Raw genomic sequence first — 21,623 nt, 5'->3', positions numbered from 1 at the left:
AAAAGGAGTGAATAATTTCACACTGGTTTAGTCAACATGTGATTAAATTGAGACAAAATCATCATTATTACAGCACATTCACTTTTTGTGACACATTAAATTTGTTGGTGTGCTGTAATTTTTTTTGTATAAAAGTAAAATATTTGCCTTTGCTCAGTTAAGGTTGGGAAACGCTGGTCTGGTTTACCAGTGATCTCGGTGAAGAAGAGACTGATGTTAGGTAAATTAATTGAAATTATATTCAGTTTTGCAACCACAGATGAAAATGCACCATAATTGTTATGTATCAGTAGTATTTGTACCGATACAATCAAACAGCCTTGCACACGCACACATGCACGCACACCCCAGTTTCCTCCATAGCCCCAAAGGCCAGAGACCACATTGATATTCCACACCTGCTTGACTACTGACAGGTCCGTAGCAACACAGTGTGAGGAGTTGGACACAAGGAACTCTTGACACTACAATGGAGAAGCTGTAAGAGAGCTGCAGTGGAGCAAAGAGCTTCCTGTCAGCGTGACTGACATCGGTCACGTTGACAAACACACGCGGCAAATAACAAATGTTCTCAGCGTCAGGCTCTGCATGCAAAAAGGTAAACACAATTTAATGGTATAGAGGAACCTTACAAAGTTGACCACTGTAAAAGTAGTACAATTTACGTTTGTAACCATCATCATAGAACTATAATTAGGCCTTATTTTGTTTTCTTATTTCTGCTCATCAGTTCATTTTCTATAGTGACTGCAATACTACTACTGCAAGAGACTTGACCTTTTATATTTTCTGCCACACAATGAGTGCCTCAGTCTTCCTTTTGTCAAGGTAATAACTATCGTTCAATACATGGACAGAAATATTTACACAATGATTGCACCCATCTGCTAATCGCAGTGTGCTCACACATTTAAAGGGTAATTCTCACAAAAGCCAATGGCACATTAGTACGAGTATGATCAGTAGGCTACACTGAAATGAAAAGGTGAAACTATTAACTTGGCAAGCTAAATGGGATACAACTTAAGGCTTGAGACAAGTGATTGTTAAATTGTGCATCGCACAGATCTAATCCAAGTGGGTCAGGAAGAGTCAAGTAGCGTAGCATTTTAGCAATGGACCTTGACAAGCTTGTACGGTTTACTCCTTTGTTTGATAATAACATGTTCTTTAATGCACTGTGGTTCATGTGATTATATTTGTTCGTCTTTAAAAGAATCATATGAAGGTTTTAAAAAATGCATTTGTTTGGTTTGTTTTATGTAAGTGTGATGCAACTCAGTGACCTGGGGAAAAACAAGGTCTCTGAGTGATTAGAGCGCTCATTTGTGATAACTATGCTTGTACAATACTGCCCCCTGGTGTCAACTTGTGAAATTGCAGCCCAACAAATATTTATTCAAAGTATTTTGCACGGACCTGAACTTCAAATGCCTGAGCTCAAAGGATGTGCGAGCCATTTCATACTGATTATTTTTACGACACAACCAAGACCTGCTAAACTTCTGAAAGTAAAAGTGAGCTTTTGATTTCAGCACGTGTAGATAATCTTATTCAGAGTTGGGGGGGGGGGGGGGCAGTGATGGTGATGCAGCATGGTCGGTGTGGAGCTTGGGGCCACATTGATTGGTTGGGTTTTCTGGGGCACTGCGGGTAGAGCCTAGTTGATGGATCAGGCTATCTCGTCTTTGCATGATCATCAAGGGAGGCTTCATTTGCAGATGTTCCTAACTGCGTGATCTTGGCCCAACACATCCTCAAAAGCCAATGCGCATTATTAAAGGGGTCACTTTCAACATCAAGCTCGTAATACAATCTGCTCCTTTCTTATGTTTTCCCCAGGAAATCACAAAGGAGAGTCCTCGCCAGGCAGACATCCAGGTGATCGGCTAGATAAGGACTCAGACTTGCTTATTTCCCGCAGAGTCATAAATCAGGATGGAACATTCTTTTGTACTGTTTTTTTCCCCCCCCTTTTAAATCTTTCTATCTGTCTTTCTCTCTCTATCCCCTCTTCTCTCTCCAGCTTCCTTTCTTTCTTTGCTCGCTGTCCACCGTCGCCTTCTCTTGCCTCCTTCCTTGATGCGAGCCATCTCATATCCTGTCAATAACCCGCTAATGGGCCCGGGCAGTCAGATAAGAGTGAGCCTCTGGCTTACAAGTCCGCAGACACCGAGAGCCTTTTGATGAGCTGTGGTTTCACAAATGAAAAAAAAAAAAAAAAAAAAAAAAGAACGGGGCGAGCTGACAAGGTAGACGAACGGTCACAAGGTCAGTTCGCACTTGAGGACAGAAAACTTAAAGGATGAAGAAGAGAAACAGCATGGCGGGTAAGGCTTCCTTGATTGCCCTTCACAGGATGTCTGTACATCTTTTTCTTACAATTTAACAGCTTGCTTTGGCATTGCATCATACTATCATACTAGCACACTAACTATCTATCTATCTATCTATCTGAATACAACTTCAATACCTCTCAGACAGTGCCATTGAAAACAGAGCATAAATTTAGGTTCAATATTCAATTAACCATTTCCACCCTTTTTAACAGTCCCCTGCTGTTTGCTGAAAATGTTGCTGTTTTGTGCTCTTTCTGAGACACCCTAAAATGCTACAACATGGCATCAAAGTCCTTCCATGCATCCATCCATCCATCCATTTTCTTGACCGCTTGCTCCTCACAAGGGTTGCGGGGGGTGCTGGAGCCTATCTCAGCTGGCTTTGGACAGTAGGCGGTAGAGGTGTGCAAAATTTCCGATTCTTAGATTATTCACGATTCGGCCGTGGAACAATCGAGAACGATTCACAAACGTCCAAATTCCGATTATATAAATATGCCAAGGGAAGCGAAACTAAAGTGAACCGGAGCGAAAAGTACGCGGAACTGAAACGTAGTAGCGCGCGCGGTCTTCGGGACGCTTTTGGGACGGACCCGCCTCGAGATTCAAAACAACAACAAGCATGGCCGAGCTGACCAACCCACCTCTTCGTGAGATCAGACCTGCTCCGAAAAGGCAAACAACTTCAGGCGGAAGTATCAGCTAGCTGGCTGCAGTGCGTCGGTTAGCGTTCTACAGGGCGCCGCGCAGTGATACGAACGAACGAACAGAAAAGTAGTGGCTGGCGGTAATGGCGTCTGACTTTATTCAGAAAAGAGTATTGTGGTGGAAATGTATCACGCTTTTGAAAACAAAAAGTTTTTTAGAAGAAAAACGCTTTATTTCCGAGACCCCAGCCAGCTTGGTGGACTATTTTCCTCTCGTCCAACGCCGAAGTCAGTGCTGATCGCACACACGGGAGGTGAGGATCAAATTGAGATTCATGTTAAAAAACCCGAACGATCCCATTAATGTTTACACGTTCATGTTTACACAAGTTAAAAAGCAGAAAAGCACTTGAGGTATTTTTTTTTTTTGTACCTCTGAGAAACTTTAATGTTTACATGTTCATCTTTACACAACTTAAAAAGCAGGAAAGCACTTTTTTATTATTTTTTTTAGGCATTTGTATTGAAGTAGTAGTTCACATTGTCTTTCATTTATACCTCAGTGCACTTTTGAGTGGATAAAAATAATATATTTTTGCTCAATGCTATGTTTTATTCTGTTAAAGACTGAATATACTTGTTGTTACAGAATGAGGACTTGAGTATTTTATTTACTGTTTTGACCTGTTAACTTGATACTGAAATAGTAGTTTATTTAGGCCTGAGAGGACTTTTGTACTATTTTTGTAACTAATGTACGAAACATTAAAAGCACCAAAATACATTGTTTTTTTTCTGCTGCCTGGGGGGGAATCAATAATCGTTTTATAATCGAATCGTAGCCTCTGAATCGTAATCGCAATCGAATCGTGAGGTGCCCCAAGATTCCCACCTCTAGTAGGCGGGGTACACCCTGGACTGGCTGCCAGCCAGGCACACAGAGATGAACAACCATCCACACACACACACAAGCACACCTAGGGACAATTCAGCCCAATTAACCTGCCATGTATGTCTTTGGAATGTGGGAGGAGAACGGAGTGCCCGGAGAAGACCCACGCAGGCAAGGGGACAACATGCAAACTCCACGCAGGAAGGCCGAAGCCTGGACTCAAACCCAAGTTCTCAGTACTGGGAGGCGGGTGCCGCCCGCACCAAAGTCCTTTCTTAAAAAAAAATAAATAAATAAAATAAATAAAAAATAAAAATTAAATAAATAAATAAATAAATAAAGTACTACTTGGTGTCAAGGAAGTAAGTTGAAGGGCTACATCTTGATTAATTCTTCTGTCTTAAAGTGGAAGTCAACCTTAAACATTTCTTGACAATTATATGTTAGATGTGAACTCTCTAGTCTAATCGTGACATTCTGAATTGCATTTGCATCTGTTGAATATGAGTTATGAAGCAAAATCCAGCCATTTTTATCCATCTCAGGGACAGCCATTTTTTATTTTTATTTTTTTTATATCCAATCACTCACACAAGCTTACTTCTTGTAAGCCACGCATGGGCCTCTCCCAGGCGGAGGATCGAACCCACGCCAACCGGCACCAAAGGCAAGTGACGGTTCCACTCCCCCACCTGGAGCCCGGGGCAGCCATTTTGCCATTTGCGGTCAACTGAAGATGACATCAATGTTGCTCAGGTAACAACCAATCATCACAGCTCACCTGTTTTCTGAAGCTGAGCTGTGATTGGTTGTTACCTGAGCCCTAAGCAATATTGATGTCATCTGTCGACAGCGAGTAGCAAAATGACCACCCACTGAGATGGATTAAAACAGCTGGATTTTGCTGCTTAATTCATATTCCACTAACACAGTGTTTCTCAATTCTAGTCCACAGGCCCACCTAGCCAGCCTCCCAATGTCTCCCAATTCCCAATGCAGCTGATTCCAATGACAGCTAATCAGCAAGCTCTAGAGAAGCCTGATAACGATCCTCACCTGTGTTGCAATTGGGAGACATGGAAAACAGGCTGGCTAGGGGGGCCTGAGGACCAGAATTGAGAAACACTGCCCTAACACTATATCAACCGGAATACCATATTTAGCCTAGCAGGGCTGCATAGAACATTTTATTGTCAAAAAAAAAAAAAAAATGGGGGGCTTGACTTCCCCTTTAAGTGTTCTGCTCAGTGGCTAATACAATCATTTATTTTAAAGGGAAAGTTAAATTAAATTTGAGTTTAAGTTGAGTTTGAATGTAATGTAAGCAATTCTAAACATTTGAGGGTGGCAGAGACTCGCCGTTTTTTGTTATACGCGGCAGAGCTCGGTCCCCATCCCTCAGGACTACAAGGGGTTTACTGTATTGTCTTTGTAACGGCCTTACATACTTACATCAGTGCTACCACCACTGCTCAAGTGTGGGTGTGAGGGGCTCCCCGTGCCGGTTACCACCTCAGCAAAGTAGCTGAGCCTTTTGTAAAGGTTTCCAAGCACGACTCAGCATCCATGCGAACAATTCACGCCTGCCCACAAGACGCGCAGTCAGCCACACATGGCTCCGGGTCCTGCGCAACCCCTGCAGAAGTGCAATCGCTGCATATTACCTGAATCAATTTTTAAACAGTCCCACAGGCCTGCATTTTGACGACTTGTTGAAATAATCATGAGGTGCTTGTTGGGTAATGCACTTTGTCTCAATGAACGCACAGGGGAGAAAGGAAGCAGGAATGGAGGTAGCGCTCGGGCCAACAAGACTGATGATGTACGTGATCGTGTATGCGATCAAACCAGTCTTGGTCGAGATGGCCCCTCGATGGGACCCTTCACTGGACGCAATCAAATTAGCAAGAGCATCATAGATAGAGGGTAATAGCCGAAAATTGAATTTACATGCAAGCTAAAGTGAGCCCTCTCTACAGAATCAATCTCAGTGTTGGAAAAAGAAAGACATGAAGGGAGCATTCGCAGCTATCACGCTTGTAAAGACAGTCGAGAGCAGACTATTTTCACGCCCCGGGAGATCTATCCAATTACTTTAATTAATTTTAATTAGCCCTAGGCTCCCCTCCCGCAGTGAAAGCTGGTCAACTATCTATGTTGTATTGAATACAATTGGTAAGCTAAGGTATTAAGACTGCTAGCTCTGGCTGTGCTAATGTAACAGAAGGTCAACAACAACAAAGTGTTAACAAAATGGCCTACCAAGAGCCCTTCCACTGGCTGACACTGCTCAAACTGATGCTCCTGTTAGATGGACAGTACATTCCCCTGACTTTGGTGCAGGCAGCATGGGCTGGGTTCCCACTATGTACCCTGCAACTCACTGGCAACAAGTCCTGGGTCTTGTCCACCTGTTGTCCAGTGTCAGCTCAGACAGGCTCAAGCGACCCGCGATCCTCAGTGGCATAAAAGCAGTACAAACCCCCCCCCCCCAAAAAAAAACGTATTAATGGATGCTTAGAGAGCTACAACAAATTGGCCGCCATTACAAGTCATTGGGCCTTCCCCATACTTTGTATGCCACTTTCCCTCTTCTGCGACAAAGCTCTCCCGAAGTCGGTGTCGAAAGTGAGCGGTGCGCCAAAGTTAGAGAAATAGACAACACACAGAAGTGGCTGCAAAATATCACGCTATTCCAGACATAAGCTCTTCACCGAGAAACAACAAGCAAGCAGTGTTATCTGGGATTATTTTGCCTACATGGCCAACAGCCAGGGAGCATCGGTACCGGACACGGACAAGCCCGTCTGCCAACAAGGTAACGACCTCACTGTCAGCAAGACATGCTAAATTCTATCACAAATTCAGAGTTTACAGGTTAGCATGTGACACATTTTAAACACTTAGGAGAAAAAGAAATCTGCTTGAAAGTATTTTTTCTAAAAGAAATATATATTTCCCTTTGACAGTTTATTTCTACACCACCGCAAAATGCAACACTAATAATAAACACAACATATTGTTATTGTTGTCCAGAAACACAATCACATCATATTGAGCCACTAAAGTTACCTTTTACTACTCGAGGGTCTTGAATGATCTGCACAACAACTGCAGTTTTTTTGTATCGAATTACATGTGCAGCAGCCAGCTAATTCACTTAGTGCTCCACTTAACGGAGAGAAACTGAATCATTGTATGAGCCGCCCACATCTACTCCTCCTCCACGTGGATGCCACACCGCCAGTAATGAGCCAACCCATGGTTCAATTTGTGTCAGGAGAGAAGAGATGCCTAATGAACAAGTGATTGTATCGAGATCCACTGAAACTGAAACAGGTCACTGAATTTTGTCTTTTAAACTCCCTGCACTTACTATCTAAACGAAGTACCGATCTGTCATGTTTTCATTGGCCATGCACAGGAAAAAGGTTAAAATTATGTTTGTTTTCCCCACCCCCTAAAATAAGTTACTAAACTTTACAGTTTTGCCCAAGGATGTTCAGCCCACATTTTGACATGCAGTATCAGCCGGGATGAGAATTTAATTTACATTATGTGTCCAGCCTACACCAACAGCAGAGAAAAGGTTATAAAACTTTCACAGTGTAGATCCCAATTTTTGACATGCCAGACTCCTTTCTTTTATTTACTGCGCCTGGAGACGTTATCAAGCCAGCCTGTGCCTATTTGTTACTTTTTTTATGATGACCCAACTTCTTTGCTTGTACAGAAGTGAAACTTTCAAGTTATGAATCCTTCATTGCGACATCATCGAGCCGCTCCTTGGGAACGAGGGGAAATTTTGCTCTAAAAGCAGTTTTCATTGAGGGCGTCGCAAAACTCCCGGCGGCAATCAGTCGAGCACAGACATCTGGTTAAACACCAAACTTGTATATCTTCATAGATGCCTAACTCCTAGGTTTGAAAATGTCCTATAATATCCCAACAGCTTTCTGGATCCGGGCCAAATGAAATGATCTGTCCGTTCAAAATCCACTATTGTACATGCATATGAATGTCTGTTATTGGTGTTTATTTTGAAAGCTTTTTCCTATTATGGGCCATTTCAGTTTTAAGTCAAGTCCTCCAAGGGGCCACTGAATATATGTAAAGTGTAATTGTTCAATGAACAACTAATCAACTGTCAAACTAATCAATAATTGTCCTTGATAATGAATTAATTAATTACTCGTTTATCTTTTTTAAATGTTAAACTGTCCAATTGCTCGTGATTTCAGATTATTTATCGTAAACATCCAATTTTTGTTGTCCTCCATGAAAGTGCACTGATTATTTTTGTGTTGAATCAAAATAAAATAATTGCTTTTACTTTGGAAAACAATGACCAACATTTTTGCCTAGTTTCTGACATTCTGGACCAAAAAAGTAATGGATCATAATTAATTTATGTTTACGCACTGTCAATTTAAAATAATGTCCTGCATTTGAATAAAGGGATGGAAACTTAAACGTTTTTCTTTTTTATTTATTTATTTTTTAAATCCAAAAACTATACGAAATTTGAGTGTCATTTCAATCCTTCTTTTTTTCCCCTGGGAATGGCTTTGAAGGGGAAAGGCTAATTGGCCTCGAAGGGTGTATTGTTACCACAGCTGACACCCACCATCAGCTCGGAAGGCCTGCATGGCAGACAGCAGCAGGGGCAGCAGCAGGGACATCGTGGTGATCCCGGGGTGGATTCGTATGGCGTGAAAACTCTTCAGGCAAGACGCTGCAGGGATATAAAATAATAATAATAATAAAAAAGATAAACACAGCAATTTGAACAATCTACTAGTCATCCATTTTTTCTTCTTTGGTTGACAGTTTTAGGCTCCAAGGGATAACCCGCTTAAAATAAACGAGTCTGCTCATGGATTTAAACATAGTATGGAATATTGACTTGTGTACGAATAGTCTGTGCATACACTCACTGGCGAGATCCAGCCCAACGACATGCATCATACGTTTTCCATACAAATGACAAGAGGTGGCCTATGAAGTTGCTGTAGCCACAAAGTCTCCACCTCTCATCGTCATAGTAACGAAAGCCGGACTCGCCATTGGCCGAGCAGAGGGACAGGCTGATCACTGGCTCACTTGTTTAAGACAGGCTTTGCCCCCACAAAAATGGCTGATTTAAACAAGGTAAGAAAAAGGATGTGTAAAGTCTCAATGTTTGACTTGAGTAAAGAGGACGTTGGTCAGGCTGCAGCCTCATCATAACCAAAGTTTCCATAACAGAGCACCTCACCAGTTTCTCTGGACTGTGAAGCCAACTCCACATAGCTAGGAGGAAATAAAAACATCCCCCATTTCCCTCGAGTTGTCCTCTGGAGAACACAAAGAGAAATTGGACCAACTCCCTAAACCAAACCACAGGCCGACTCCCTCTGGTGGTATCCAGACACCAGGAAGTGACTAACTGACTTCAGGACTCCCCCATGCCGGCAGTGTAAATCCTTTTAACTTTCATCCGTGAACAACTTTGTAGGACTTTCTCAACTTTGGAAAGGGTAAACGCACACTTAAGCAAGTTATTTATACATTAATATTATATCACATAGGTAGTGCATGCTATGACAACACCAGAAGGTAAGTTTTTGAAAATGACAGCATTAAGAAAAATGCTAAAATGTGTTGTCTGTGCTCTGTCTAAGCATATGTACAGGTAGATTGGTGAAACATGGCATAGTTGTAGCATTTGGCTAAATTTTCAGGATGGAGATAAATTAAACACAACTTCATTTTTTTCCGTTCCACATTATTTTTAATGGGAGAATATATCCCTGACTCTACTAAACTCAAGTTTACAGACAGGATATAGATATTTGCAGAAAATGGATGGATGGAGGCAGTCACAACAGGATGATATCACTGGGAATGACTTCCCACTCAAGTTCTCCGGATGGGGACTACAACATCCTCAAACATCCCACAGGAAGTTGTACCTATCCGCTGAACAACCGTGATTAAAATCACTCTTAAAACTTTTTTTAGGCACACAATACACTTAATTCAAAATTAACAGAGCATGTATTTTTGACTGGGGAATTCCCATTTCTACAACGTCGAATGTAATCCCTCCATTTTGCCAACCGGGGGCACCACACGCCAGTAATACAAACGCTACATTACTATTAGCCTTACCATAGTTCGCTACGACTTTTCGTAAAACTAAAGTAAGAAAATACAACATTAATACTGCACGATATTATTAAAACACCAGTCCTAGGTTCGTGACTTATCTGTTACTTTAAATAGCACGCTCGAGTCGTCTCGTAGTTGTAAATTTGGACGAAATGTACGCTAGCAAAGTAGTGGATGGACAGTTTCTTACCATGGTAAGACAAAGACGAGAAAAAGTAGTAAAGTGTCGGCGTTGTCTTTCCAGTACAGTCGATATTGCCTTCAGGAGCAGTGTGGGTTTTTTCTTCTCTCCTCTCCTCCCGCTAAGCGAGCAGATAACGGTGTGTTTTGATGGCTTAAAATGGCTCTGTCGGGTTTATCAAAGTGCGCGGGTGTGTTCCATTGATTTGGAACTGGTTCCTTTCACTAAACCACTCCTTGTTGCTTGGACCGTGGTGATGTCATCGCGAGGGGGCGAGTCCCGACCCACTCCCGGTGTCTCCATCGAAAACTGCAGTCCCTGAAGGCCACTTTAGCATTAATTCTCATTTTGACTGAGCGTCTTTAAATACAACACTACGGTATGTGATTTAAAAAAACAAAAAACAAATTAAGTAATATTTTGTAATGTGTCAATAATAAAGCAGAGCAAAATTGTATGTATTTTGTGGTTAATAACCGGGGCGAACATTAGTTTGTGTAATGGAGATAATTCATGCTGACCTAAATGAAAAGAACCCATCCATGATTCATCTGTCTGGAATCACATTTTTCCCCGAGAGATGACGCACCGCCGGCTGAACAACACAGCGGGAAAATCGATTAAGTGATATGATAATAGCCTGAGAACAAATAAAATAAAACATACATATAAGATTTAAATGGTACATTTAGATAAACATCTCAGGTATATTTATTTCTTTTGACTGAGAAAATAGATGGGGCGTGAAAGTTCCCTGACGTGGACACTGACATTAAACGCATCATGTACCACGTGACTCATATGTAGGAAGTGAGTCGAGTGTCAACATTGAAACGGTGAGTGTGCGCTTCTCTTTATTTAGTGCGCTGAAAATGTCCATGGAGTAGTTATTACATTTGTAGTCTTGCTTTTATCCAATTAAACATGTTACAACACAGTAAAATAGCATAAAATGTTGCTTTGAGTACTATAAATTACGTCTTCGTAAAATTGGCTAGACGTGATTGCATATTTGCTAACTTTGCATCGCTTTTTCCTGCCCTGATATATTATATAGTTAGCAAATAACGACCAGTGTGGTTATTCTACGCGAAGAGATGAAGTTCTGGCTGGTGTATTGTTTACTTTATTATTATTATTATTATTGGTACCTCTAGATGGCTGCCTCAGACTGGCACTTGTCCCTGAAGCTGTTGGATCAGCCCAAATCCACCTTCCACTTTCCTGAGATGATGCCAGGGGACGTCGCTCCCGGAGGGTACAGGGTTGCCACCCTAAAGCAGCTTGTGGCCGCTCAGCTGCCAGACTCCATACCTGACCCTGACCTCATAGGTACTACATACTGTAGATTGATTAAAACAGAAGATAGCCTGCTTGGAGAGGTGTCTTATTCTCCCCATGTTCTCTTCCTATATAGTCCATGTCTATTTGTTCTTCAAATAATCTCAGCAAGTTTACATGTTGTTCCAGAACTGGTCCATTGTGGGCGTAAGCTGAAGGATGACTTCACGCTGGATGCGTGTGGGATTCAACCGGGATCTACGTTGCATGTACTGAAAAAGTCTTGGCCAGAGCCTGAAAGCATTGCAGGTATGTTTATCTCTAAATATATGTGAAGATGATTTTCATTTGAAATTCATGCAAAAACTTCAAATGTCTTTTTTTGTTTGTTTGTTTGTTTGTTTTTCTCTCCCCAGAACCTGTGAACAGAGCGACAGCAGCCAGGGAGTTCCGAATGCTCCATGCTGCCCTTCACTCACTGCACTCCACCTACAGAGACTCTGTGAGAATGACTTTAAACACATGTTATGCTCACAAAAAAGCCAAAGAAAAAGCAACTAACATTTTAGGCTTGCTGCACAAAATGCACCCTTAATCCTGCATCTCTTTTCTCCACAAAGGTGTACAAAATGTTGACCAACAAAGAGTCTCTGGATCAGATCATCGTGGCCACACCAGGACTCAGGTCCGACCCTGTGGCTCTCGGTAAGACTTGATACTTCTTCTTCTTCTTCATCATTGGTACAAAAAATGCAAATGCTGACATTTGTAATCCGCTCCAGGCGTGCTGCAAGACAAAGACCTCTTCATGCAGTTCACAGACCCCAACATGTTAGACACGTGAGTGCTTGCTTTTGTCATATTAGAATTATGTATGCAGATCATGACGGTCCCATTGGTGCCTCACAGACTCATCAGCTCTCACCCGGCCCTGGTCAATGCCATCATCCTGGTGCTGCACTCTGTGGCAGGAACCACGTCCATGCAATCCGCCGCCGCCTCCTCTTCCCGCAACGGCTCATCCAGCTCCTACAGTGATATGCCAGGTCGGTACATTTATTTCTTCTTGTGTTCTTTAATCGGTACACTGAAATTGCTGTCTCAAAATTAGCACTAGCTAGGACAAGGCTAGTACAACATAACGGTGGATGGCTGTATTAATAAAACCTACTGCCTGAAATTAAGCCCTTCTAAGATATTCTTGTTTTTCTTGCTTCTGCAAAATTTCATTCACCACTCCATCTAAACAACTGTAAGCAGAAAGCAAAACAATTAGCAAAATGTACATCAATACTTCAGTGGGTGTGCTATTACCTTTTAAAGCAATCCGGGACTTGACACATTACCGACCTGTAAATTGTTGATCTGTGGTAGGAGGCTTCATGTTCGAGGGCATGTCTGATGATGATGACGACTTCCAGCCTGTGAGTTTTCGCTTGCGCCTCAGCATCCGACATCTTTTGATGCATTAATTCTTAACAAATGTTGTTTTTCCATGCATGTACCAGGACAGCCCGGCGGGCCCTTCGAGCAGAGTGGGGGCCTCGATGGGCATGCGGCCGCTCTCGCTGAACCACAGCGGTGCCACGGGCCCGCGACCTATCACACAGAGCGAGCTAGCTACGGCGCTCGCCCTCGCTAGCACGCCCGAAAGCAGCGCAGTTACTCCAACCACGTCCAGTCAGGTAAAGCCATGCTGGAACTACAATATTTTTTTTCTCATTCTCTGAATGCTGAGAGATGAGCATTCACACTTTTTTCCCCTTATGATTATTTTGAACTACACTAATAGAGCTTTTAATATGTCATGATATTATTCTGACTTGGCTGTAGGCTGAGTCGTCGAGTAGCGGACCCCCAGTACCGGCTGGGACCCCCGTCAGCAATGACCTGTTCAGCCAGGCGCTGCAACAAGCTCTCCAAGCCTCCAACATGTCTGCCCTGCAGGTGCTAACATATATCTTTTTTTAAAGTGCACGCTGCTGAGACACGGGTGAATCAAATGACTTGCGGGTGATGCATTCAGGGCCGCTGGCTGTCGCAGATGCAGCAGCTCAGAGATATGGGAATCCAGGACGAGGAACTGATGCTCCGAGCTCTGCAGGCCACTGATGGAGACATCCAGGCCGCCCTGGAGCTCATCTTTGCCGGAGGACCTGGACTCTGAACACAGACCTGGACCTGCTCATGGACAAGGACTCTGAACCTCCGGATGAACAACATATGATTTTGGTTGACATTTAACGTTCTGTGTCATAATGTCCTCATATTTTGTTATTTCTTCAGTACGCGTGAAATAAATGGAAATATAGTGTTTTGGAAATGGCTTTTTTTTTTTTTTTTGTATCCTCAACCTAAAGTTGAAATACTAAAAAGAGTACAGCCATAATTTTACTAATACTAATAATACAATTAAAGTAAGAGAACAAAGTTGGAATAGTGGGGAAAAAAAAAAAAAAAGGTTTTACGTACTGTATTCAATTTTAAGTAACTCAAAATGGAAAACTACAATATTGTATAAATACAAATATGCATACATTCATAGTCATATTTAAGAAAAGTCTGAAAATTATGTGCAAGGTGTATTAAGGCAAATCATCTGTCAAATTAGTCTGGCTATTGGAAGGAAAAAAAGCATAATGGCACAAGAAAATCATACATTTACGGGAACAGTCATTATTGAGCTACAAAATAAGCTTCACAAAATGGCAAATGTACGTAGTCCAAATATTCAATTTCTTTTTGATAAGAAAAAATATTTACCAAAATAATTTGAACATTACCAGAACAAAGCCATAAATAAGTAAAAGGGAAAAGTTGCTGTTTACAATACATAGTCACAAATGAAATAGAAAATAGTTAATATGGATTAGTGATACCGTGAGACTTAAGTAATGAGGAAGACGATTAAATACAGTTATTATGAGGGAGAGGGGAGATACTATATTTCATAAAGAAAAAATAATAATGAGCAAGTGATTGACAATGTAAACATTACGTTCGTTTACATGTTGATTGTTGAGGATACCTTATGAAGTGACCATTGAGTCTCAAAACACTATAAAAGGCACACAAAATGCACCTCGTCTATTCTGGTGTGGTCGAAATCATTTTTATACAACTGAGTGTAACTGTAAGCATTCATTTGAATATGAAATGAATCATTTCATACTGACTGAGCCTTTCATGACCTCCCTTTTACTAGTTAGTGTTCGTTTGTTATGTACCTAATGAAGTGGCCGTACGTGCAAATATCAAGTATGTACACTAGATGGCAATATTGTTCTATCGGTTTCTGCTTTGACTGTTTCAGTTCAGGCAGCCCACTCCATGGAAATGCACCCTCCATAAATTCTGTTGTTGCAGGACTTCATGCTTTTCATTGTACAATGATGGTACTAAGTATGACGGGTCGAGTTTCAGGACGAGTTTCATGTACTGTACTGTACATAGTGCTTTCCTAGCCAGAGTTCAGGCAACCCATTGCCTGGAAATGCAAACCAAAATAAATTCTATAGTGTTTGTTCCTGCTTTTCAGTGTGCAATGATGGTAGGACTAGCTTTAACTTACTTTCCACTCTGTGTTGGTATTTCCAGGAATTGGCTACACCCTGTTAAGTGGAAAAAAAAAGTGAAAAACTTAGTGGTTTATTTGGGGGGGGGGAAGTAATTTTATACAGCATTCTTCCACTACCGTAGCTATAGTCTGGATATTTTCTGGTCAAAAAGATAGTTGTGAATGTGGCAACTGCAGCCAGCCATATGATTTGTAAACGTTTCTCTAATCAAAGCAGAGCAGACAAGAAGAACAATAGTCGTCCAATGCGCCCACCGAGATGGGGAAAAGGGGACACGCTGGTGAAAAGAGGCATCATTAGCATAACGTCTGTTACCTGAGATTGCTTTCTGTCACCATGTCGGGTGTAAAATGGTGGACAGCAGGCCACTTCTATCCCCTCAAAGCTCCATTCAATTGCTTTCAACTGACATTTTTTTTTTTATTATAGCCTCCATCTTGGCTCTTTTTTCGTGCACAAAAGCTCCTGTGATGTGTTTCATGACTTGATGGAAGAGGTGGACATCACGTCTGAGGAGATACCACGGAACCTGGCAATAAGAAATGAATGCAAGCCTGCTCTCAGTGTGCTGCTTTGATGGATAACACAGTTTAAGACAAAAGTTGCAATGCAGCCTGAGTGTATGTATTTAACAAGAAGCCTGGAATGTTATTTCATTTCAGACACTACACATGCAGCAGGCTACTTCCTGGTTTGTCTATTTAACAACGAGCGGGCTGCTTTCTAGTTCATATGACAACAGCAACTTAATGAATTAATGAGTCTGTTAGTTTTTGTTTGATACTAGACTACTTTCTGGTTTTTGTGTAAGTAGGATATTGTAGAATTAGGATTCTTCCTGGTTTGTTTAATTGTTAGAAGTTTCGCTATTGGGCAACTTGTTTGTTAGTGGGATACTTCCTGTTCTGTTAGGTAACATGCTGTTTCCTAGATTCACTAGATGTAGGCCTATTTATAAATTAGTGATCATTCTACTTCCCGATTTGTGTGTGAAGTTAGTTCTCAAGTTACTACCTGGTTTGTTTGTCAGTAGGCTACTTTCTGGTTTCATTGATAATCACGCCACTTCCTGTTTCTTTGTTAGTATGCTACTTCCTCTTTTGTTAGTATTTATTTATTTAACTAGGTAAGGAAATTTGCAATGCTGCAGACTGCGCAATAAAACCAAGTATGCTACTTCCTGTTTTGTTTTTATTTAGTAGTCTATTTCATGTTATTAGTAGCCTCTGCTACTTTGTTTTTATTTAGTTAGTAGACTACTTTCTGCTTTCTTTTTTGTTCAATTATAATTATTAGTAGTAGTAGCAGGAGCACCAGCATAAAGCGTCAATTCCTGTTAATTTACCGGTTTTTAAACTTCTCATTATTCTGTAAAAGCTCTGATGTCGGGCCACAACCTCTTAAGTCACAATTTGGTAAATGTCATTTGTTTCAAAAACCTATAGCTACTATTGGTCAGTCCACATGTGTGAGTGTTATTTTTTTGAATTTATTTATTTTTAAAAAATTATTCACCAATCTAAAGTGTTGAAAATGGCTCTCATTGTTGATAAATTGTTGATGGTTGAACAAACCTGCTGTTTTCATGGTCTCCAGAAAAGTGACTATTTTGGAGGTACAAGGTTTCGGCTAGGGTCGCCGATATATTTTTCTTGTGTGGCACATGCTGCCATATTACTTCAACTATTTGCACTACAAGAAGCAGTCTCCTTGATGCGTGTGTGATGGGTGAAGTGTAGTATCGTGTTTCCAAGTGGATCAATACACAACTCTCCAGCGGCTACCAACATAACCAATAGCCGCAGTCCTTGACTCAAACAACGTAGCAGCCGCTTGCTATTTGCAGAGAACCGTAGCCATGGCAACAGGCATCGTTGACAAAAAAAAAAAGCATCACACAACAACTTGCGCTTTAGTTGTAATAAACCCGATTTCTTTTTATTTATTTACTTTGATGTCTCTGCGTCCCCCGTGCTTACAATACATTCAGTATATACATTTGGCCATGAGGGGGACGCCGCACATCCACGTTCACACTCACACACACACAATTTAAGACACTTCAGACAGAAGAGATGCTTTCCATAGAGAAATGTGAAGAGTGTCCTCCGTGGATTGCAGTCTATTTCCTCCAAAGCTAAGTAAGGCCTCCCCTCTAGAACTATAACACCCGTTTGCAGCAGTCATTAAGAGCCTACGTCCACATTCATTCATCTTCTCGAAATCTTTTCTCTCATAGGTCCACTTAAGTCGTAGTAAAGCTGCAGTGACGTCCTCACCTCGACGGCACCTGATTTGACTTTTTAAGCAGGTGAGTCGTTTCCATCGGGCCCCATGCGACGGTTGGTACCATTGAAACACCAGTCAGGAGTCCTCCAGTTGCATAGCACACACTTAGCGGCGATCCAGCTAACACTTAAAACTTCACCACTTGTTGCAGATTTGCTCACCAAGCGACACCATTAAGTGCAAGGAAGTGTTCCGCTAACGACGATAAATAAAAGCTAATGATTGGAAGATTTCGTATTGTGTTTTCTGGCCAGTTCAGTCGTCTAGTAATGTTATCGCTAGCTCAATTTGGCAACATTGGCAGAATAGTATGGCATAAAACGACAGTGGACACTGCACTCAGAAGTTTTTCGTACAATGAACAATTAAGAAATTTTAGGGGGACAATATCCATGGTGGTAAATCTGTTGCTGTTAGCATTGCTGATGCTAACTTAATATATATTTAAAAAAAAAATAGCAGAATACATGAAAAATATCTAGTAGAGTAGATGGATCCTTGGAACTTTAAGGTGTCAGTGGTTACACAACTCAGAAATATGGTCCATGTATTTGATTTGGAAGAGTCCACTGCAGGGACAAAGTTGAAAAAGAATTGGAGTAACTATACAATTCGATTCTCTCCCTTAGTTATGCTACATTGCAAAAATCTAAGCGTGCTTGGTGAGCAAAAGCCAAGAAGTGGTTGGCCTTCTTAAGGTGGTTCTAAACAGGACTGTCAGTGTCCTTGAGTTTTTGTAATGGAGACGTGAATGTATAAAGTTCTACTTTGAATGTTCATCGGGGTTCCAATAAACTGCGCTGCGATTGGTCAGGAAGAATTGGGCCTAGGCGTGACGAGCACACATGAAGAGCAAAACGTAGAGCACCACAGGAGTCACCCCGGAGAACACGATCACGACAAAAAAAAAAAAGGTAGGGCGCTAATTACCCCACCAATAAATTACAGTCAAGGGAACAATCGTTCAAAAGCAGGATTGCAGTCAGCTGATCTCCATGCATTATAAGGCTTCAACCAAACGTTTGACATCACACAGCATCATAGTTGTGACAAAAACACACTAAAGTCAGGCTTGAATTGTCCCTTTTTTTTCCTGCCTTTTTTTTTTTTTTTTTTTTATCCCAAATGAATGATGCGATTTTAAGGAAATTAGGAAGCGGAGAGCGGATCGATGCGGGCCGTCCCACTGTACCTATTGATCTGCAGACAGACGGTTGAATGGCATTGATTTTCTGAGGTAGACAATGCAGGCGTTGTGGCAGGGGGGGAGGCGGGACGGCTCCAGGGTTAAAAGGGGGGTTTAGTTCCTCTCCTCTGGCTTTTTGGATGGCTTGACCCGTCCATCACGCTCTCTCTCCAGCATGTCTTGCCACTTACGCTGTCATTGGGGTAACCCGCCTCCCCCTCGCTGACGGATGGCGGAGAGTATGGAGGATGATGTGAAAGAGAGATCAATGGAAAAGCTGGACCCACTCCGACTTCTTCACCTCCCCCCTATGCAATACGTCTACATGCATAGTGTATCAACTAGGATGGGCATGTTAACAATTAGCGGCTTATTAAGTATTCTGCACTATTAATTTGGTCTCAGTTGGTTTACTGCTTAAATAAGATCAACGTGACAAGTCCGCTAAGGCCGACAGGGTGTGACAATGAAGAGATGAGAAATGTGTGACAATAACCTGAAAAAGAAAACAATATCTTGTTTCTTAAGTCATTTGCTCCCAAAAAAACGTAAAGATACGTTCTATTTGAAATATTACCATGCTCCCAAAGACGTATTTATACGTTTTGTTTTGTTTTTTTATGCTAGAGCACACAGAAGGCTTTGATGCAGTATCTGAACAGAAGAGAATGCTTGAGGCAATGGTAGTTATTACAAAAACAGCAAGCAAGTGGTATCAGAGTATAAGAGATCAACCAGGGCCATGTTGCAACAAAGCTGTTTTCCCAACTGTTTTAAACAGATTTGTGAATAATGATGAAACTTAGCTATATTCTACTGCTAATTATTACAAAATGGAAACAGAAAGAATTTTTTTTTTTCTGATAAAAGAAGAGACTGTAATCTTTCTTTTGGAAGGCTCCATGTTTTTTTTATAGCAATAGAACACAATATTCTGTGGGCCTTGCAAAATCAGTCAAAATCCAGTAAACAGCCGGGAGCGAAGGGGTTTGCTTCATAAAAATGGCTGGGAGTGAATGGGTTAATTGTCACACATTACACATACCTCAATCTTAGCGACCTTTACGGTAAGACAATCTAGTCAAGTGCCCATCCTTAGCATTAACCAAAGTTTTCCAGATGAAGAGCCATGATAAATAAAAGTGTAGTCTCTCTGTGGGAACGTCAAAAAAAAAAAAAAAGGGGGAAGTAAATGTGTGTCGGTCATAAATAAACTAAAATAACTCCTGCATAAACGGCAGATCCGTGGGAATCTGTCAGCCAGTGAGTGGAGTCAGAATCAGCAGTTTTGGGATTTCCCTTTCCATAACGGGGGGTAGTTTTTTCACGGGACACTATAGTGTCCGGATAGCGACGGGGTACAGCAGGGACATGTGCTCGGCCCCCTTGATGGGCAGCTTGCGGCTGGAGTAGAAGTGGATGATGTCGGGCACGCTGTCGAAGGGGCAGCTGTTCTGACCCAGGACGTACTTGTTCTCTTTGGTCCTGGACAGCTTCATGTGCATGAAGCCCTGGCTGCTCCTGGGAACACACAAAAACACGCAAGAGAGGACAGTTAGTGAGCCACCTTTGGGATGCGAGCAAGACTTGTACTTAAAGTGCAAGGCGTCACGCGGCCGGCATGGGGATGAAGCTAATGAACCCTCAGGATAAATCACTTAAGCTCGAGCAGTAAAAGCAAATGAAGAGGCTCCCTGCGCGCTTCCACCAGACTCGGATCAATACCTTTTACAGTTTCTCACTAATCCTGTGCTTGCAAATAGAAAATTATCATTCTGAGTTAGGCCACAGTATACTTTTATTATTCCATATATCTTGTTTGGGACATAAACAAAGTACTCCGATTATAGGCCTTAGCAACTAATATTTCCAACTATGTTTGACATAAATTCTTATAACTTATAAGTCTTTGGTCATAATACTAACTAATCCGCATTTGAACAATGGTGTCACACTGTTTCCTGCAAAAAAACACAAAACAATCCTATTTCAAATTGCACTGTCATAACGTGTGGAGCAAGGATGTGGTGGATGGACCCAATGGCGGAGAAACAAGGCAGAGAGACAAATAGGAAGGGAAAAGTGAGGAACTTTATTTACAACAAAGATGGTGATCGACATGACGAGACAGAACGTGAGCAGGCTGGTTAAGACGTGGACAGACTTGGCATGACGTGGACAGACGTGGCAGGACAGACTTGCCAGGATGTGGACAGACTTGGCAGGACGTGGACAGACTTGGCAGGACAGACTGGGTATGATAGCGCGACTTGGCTAGACGTGGAGAGACTTGAGTTGAGTGGAGAGACTTGAGTTGACGTGGAGAGACTTGAGTTGCCGTGGAGACACTTGAGTTGACGTGGAGAGACTTGAGTTGACGTGGAGACACTTGAGTTGGCGTGGAGACACTTGAGTTGACGTGAAACTTGACCAGACGTTGAGAAACTTGACCAGACGTTGACACTACTAACACGGCTTAGCACACCTCAACTGGACAAGACAAGACAATGCTCCCACGACGCATGAACAAAATACAACACTAACGAGACAATAACAAGACACACATGGGAAACACAGCAGGCAGAGGGCACTAATTAGCAACACATACGGGGAGGGGAGACACACGCAGGTGAACGAGGTTAACTATGACGAGACTAGGGGAGACAAAACCAGACAAAAGACAACATAAACACCCAAAACTAAACCAAAACCCAACCCCCCAAAACCGAAACATGACATGGACAAGGCAGAGTTTTAAGTCTTGTGCATGTTCTTCTTCGTCTGGACAATGTGCAAATTTCAATGTGTAATTTTAATTATCTTCTATTGTAAGTGTAAACCAACGGGTGTCTTCACTCTAAAGAGTAACTAGTGCACTGATAACAATAGTGTTGAAAAAAAAGCTGAGGGTTCAACCTGAGGTTGTCCTAAAAATGACATAATGCTGTCAACATCCCGATGACTTCCTGTAAGTTAACTCTTCGATGACAAACGAGGCCACTGTGTAACATTTCTCGAATCAAGCCGAGTAAAAACATCTCTCTGACTTTTCCGTTATTGAGTCTCCAGAGTGTCGT

At 41.8% G+C, this 21,623-nt stretch overlaps 3 protein-coding genes across 8 annotated transcripts in view; 1 reads left to right on the top strand and 2 right to left on the bottom strand.

Moving 5' to 3' along the window:
* Positions 1 to 10,537, bottom strand: part of cd276 (CD276 molecule) — a 66,468-nt gene extending 55,931 nt beyond the window's left edge. The window contains exons 1-2 of one of the 2 annotated variants that reach the window (XM_077519778.1): positions 10,222 to 10,537; positions 8,506 to 8,613 (exon numbers count right to left, since the gene is read on the bottom strand). In XM_077519778.1, the coding sequence (XP_077375904.1) occupies positions 8,506 to 8,560 (55 nt within the window). In that variant the 5' untranslated portion in view covers positions 8,561 to 8,613; positions 10,222 to 10,537. The remainder of the gene's footprint in view (positions 1 to 8,505; positions 8,614 to 10,221) is intronic. The other variant, XM_077519779.1, reaches the window with a different exon arrangement.
* A 384-nt stretch (positions 10,538 to 10,921) lies between these two features.
* On the top strand, positions 10,922 to 13,816 carry ubl7b (ubiquitin-like 7b (bone marrow stromal cell-derived)). Its single transcript, XM_077519777.1, has 11 exons — positions 10,922 to 11,048; positions 11,370 to 11,544; positions 11,683 to 11,802; positions 11,910 to 11,995; positions 12,114 to 12,198; positions 12,276 to 12,333; positions 12,403 to 12,539; positions 12,868 to 12,917; positions 13,002 to 13,178; positions 13,327 to 13,440; positions 13,520 to 13,816. The coding sequence occupies exons 2-11, from the start codon at positions 11,370 to 11,372 to the stop codon at positions 13,658 to 13,660; spliced, it is 1,143 nt and encodes a 380-aa protein (XP_077375903.1). The 5' UTR covers positions 10,922 to 11,048; the 3' UTR covers positions 13,661 to 13,816.
* Positions 13,817 to 16,982: 3,166 nt separating this feature from the next.
* The window catches only part of shf (Src homology 2 domain containing F), an 83,212-nt gene continuing 78,571 nt past the window's right edge, over positions 16,983 to 21,623 (bottom strand). For all 5 annotated transcript variants that reach the window (XM_077519774.1, XM_077519772.1, XM_077519771.1 and 2 more), the window contains one exon: positions 16,983 to 20,067. In XM_077519774.1, coding sequence (XP_077375900.1) covers positions 19,881 to 20,067 — 187 coding nt within the window. In that variant the 3' untranslated portion in view covers positions 16,983 to 19,880. The remainder of the gene's footprint in view (positions 20,068 to 21,623) is intronic.

The sequence above is a fragment of the Festucalex cinctus genome, chromosome 4 (genome assembly GCF_051991245.1).
Source record: "Festucalex cinctus isolate MCC-2025b chromosome 4, RoL_Fcin_1.0, whole genome shotgun sequence".
NCBI lineage: Eukaryota > Metazoa > Chordata > Actinopteri > Syngnathiformes > Syngnathidae > Festucalex > Festucalex cinctus.
This window is presented reverse-complemented; position numbering and strand designations above follow the sequence as displayed.

Coding starts and splice junctions, on each gene's coding strand:
- ubl7b (XM_077519777.1), top strand. CDS start 11,370: ATGGCTGCCTCAGACTGGCACTTGTCCCTGAAGCTGTTGGATCAGCCC. Junction 11,996..12,113: donor ACTCCACCTACAGAGACTCT/GTGAGAATGACT, acceptor TTCTCCACAAAG/GTGTACAAAATGTTGACCAA. Junction 13,441..13,519: donor CCAACATGTCTGCCCTGCAG/GTGCTAACATAT, acceptor TGATGCATTCAG/GGCCGCTGGCTGTCGCAGAT.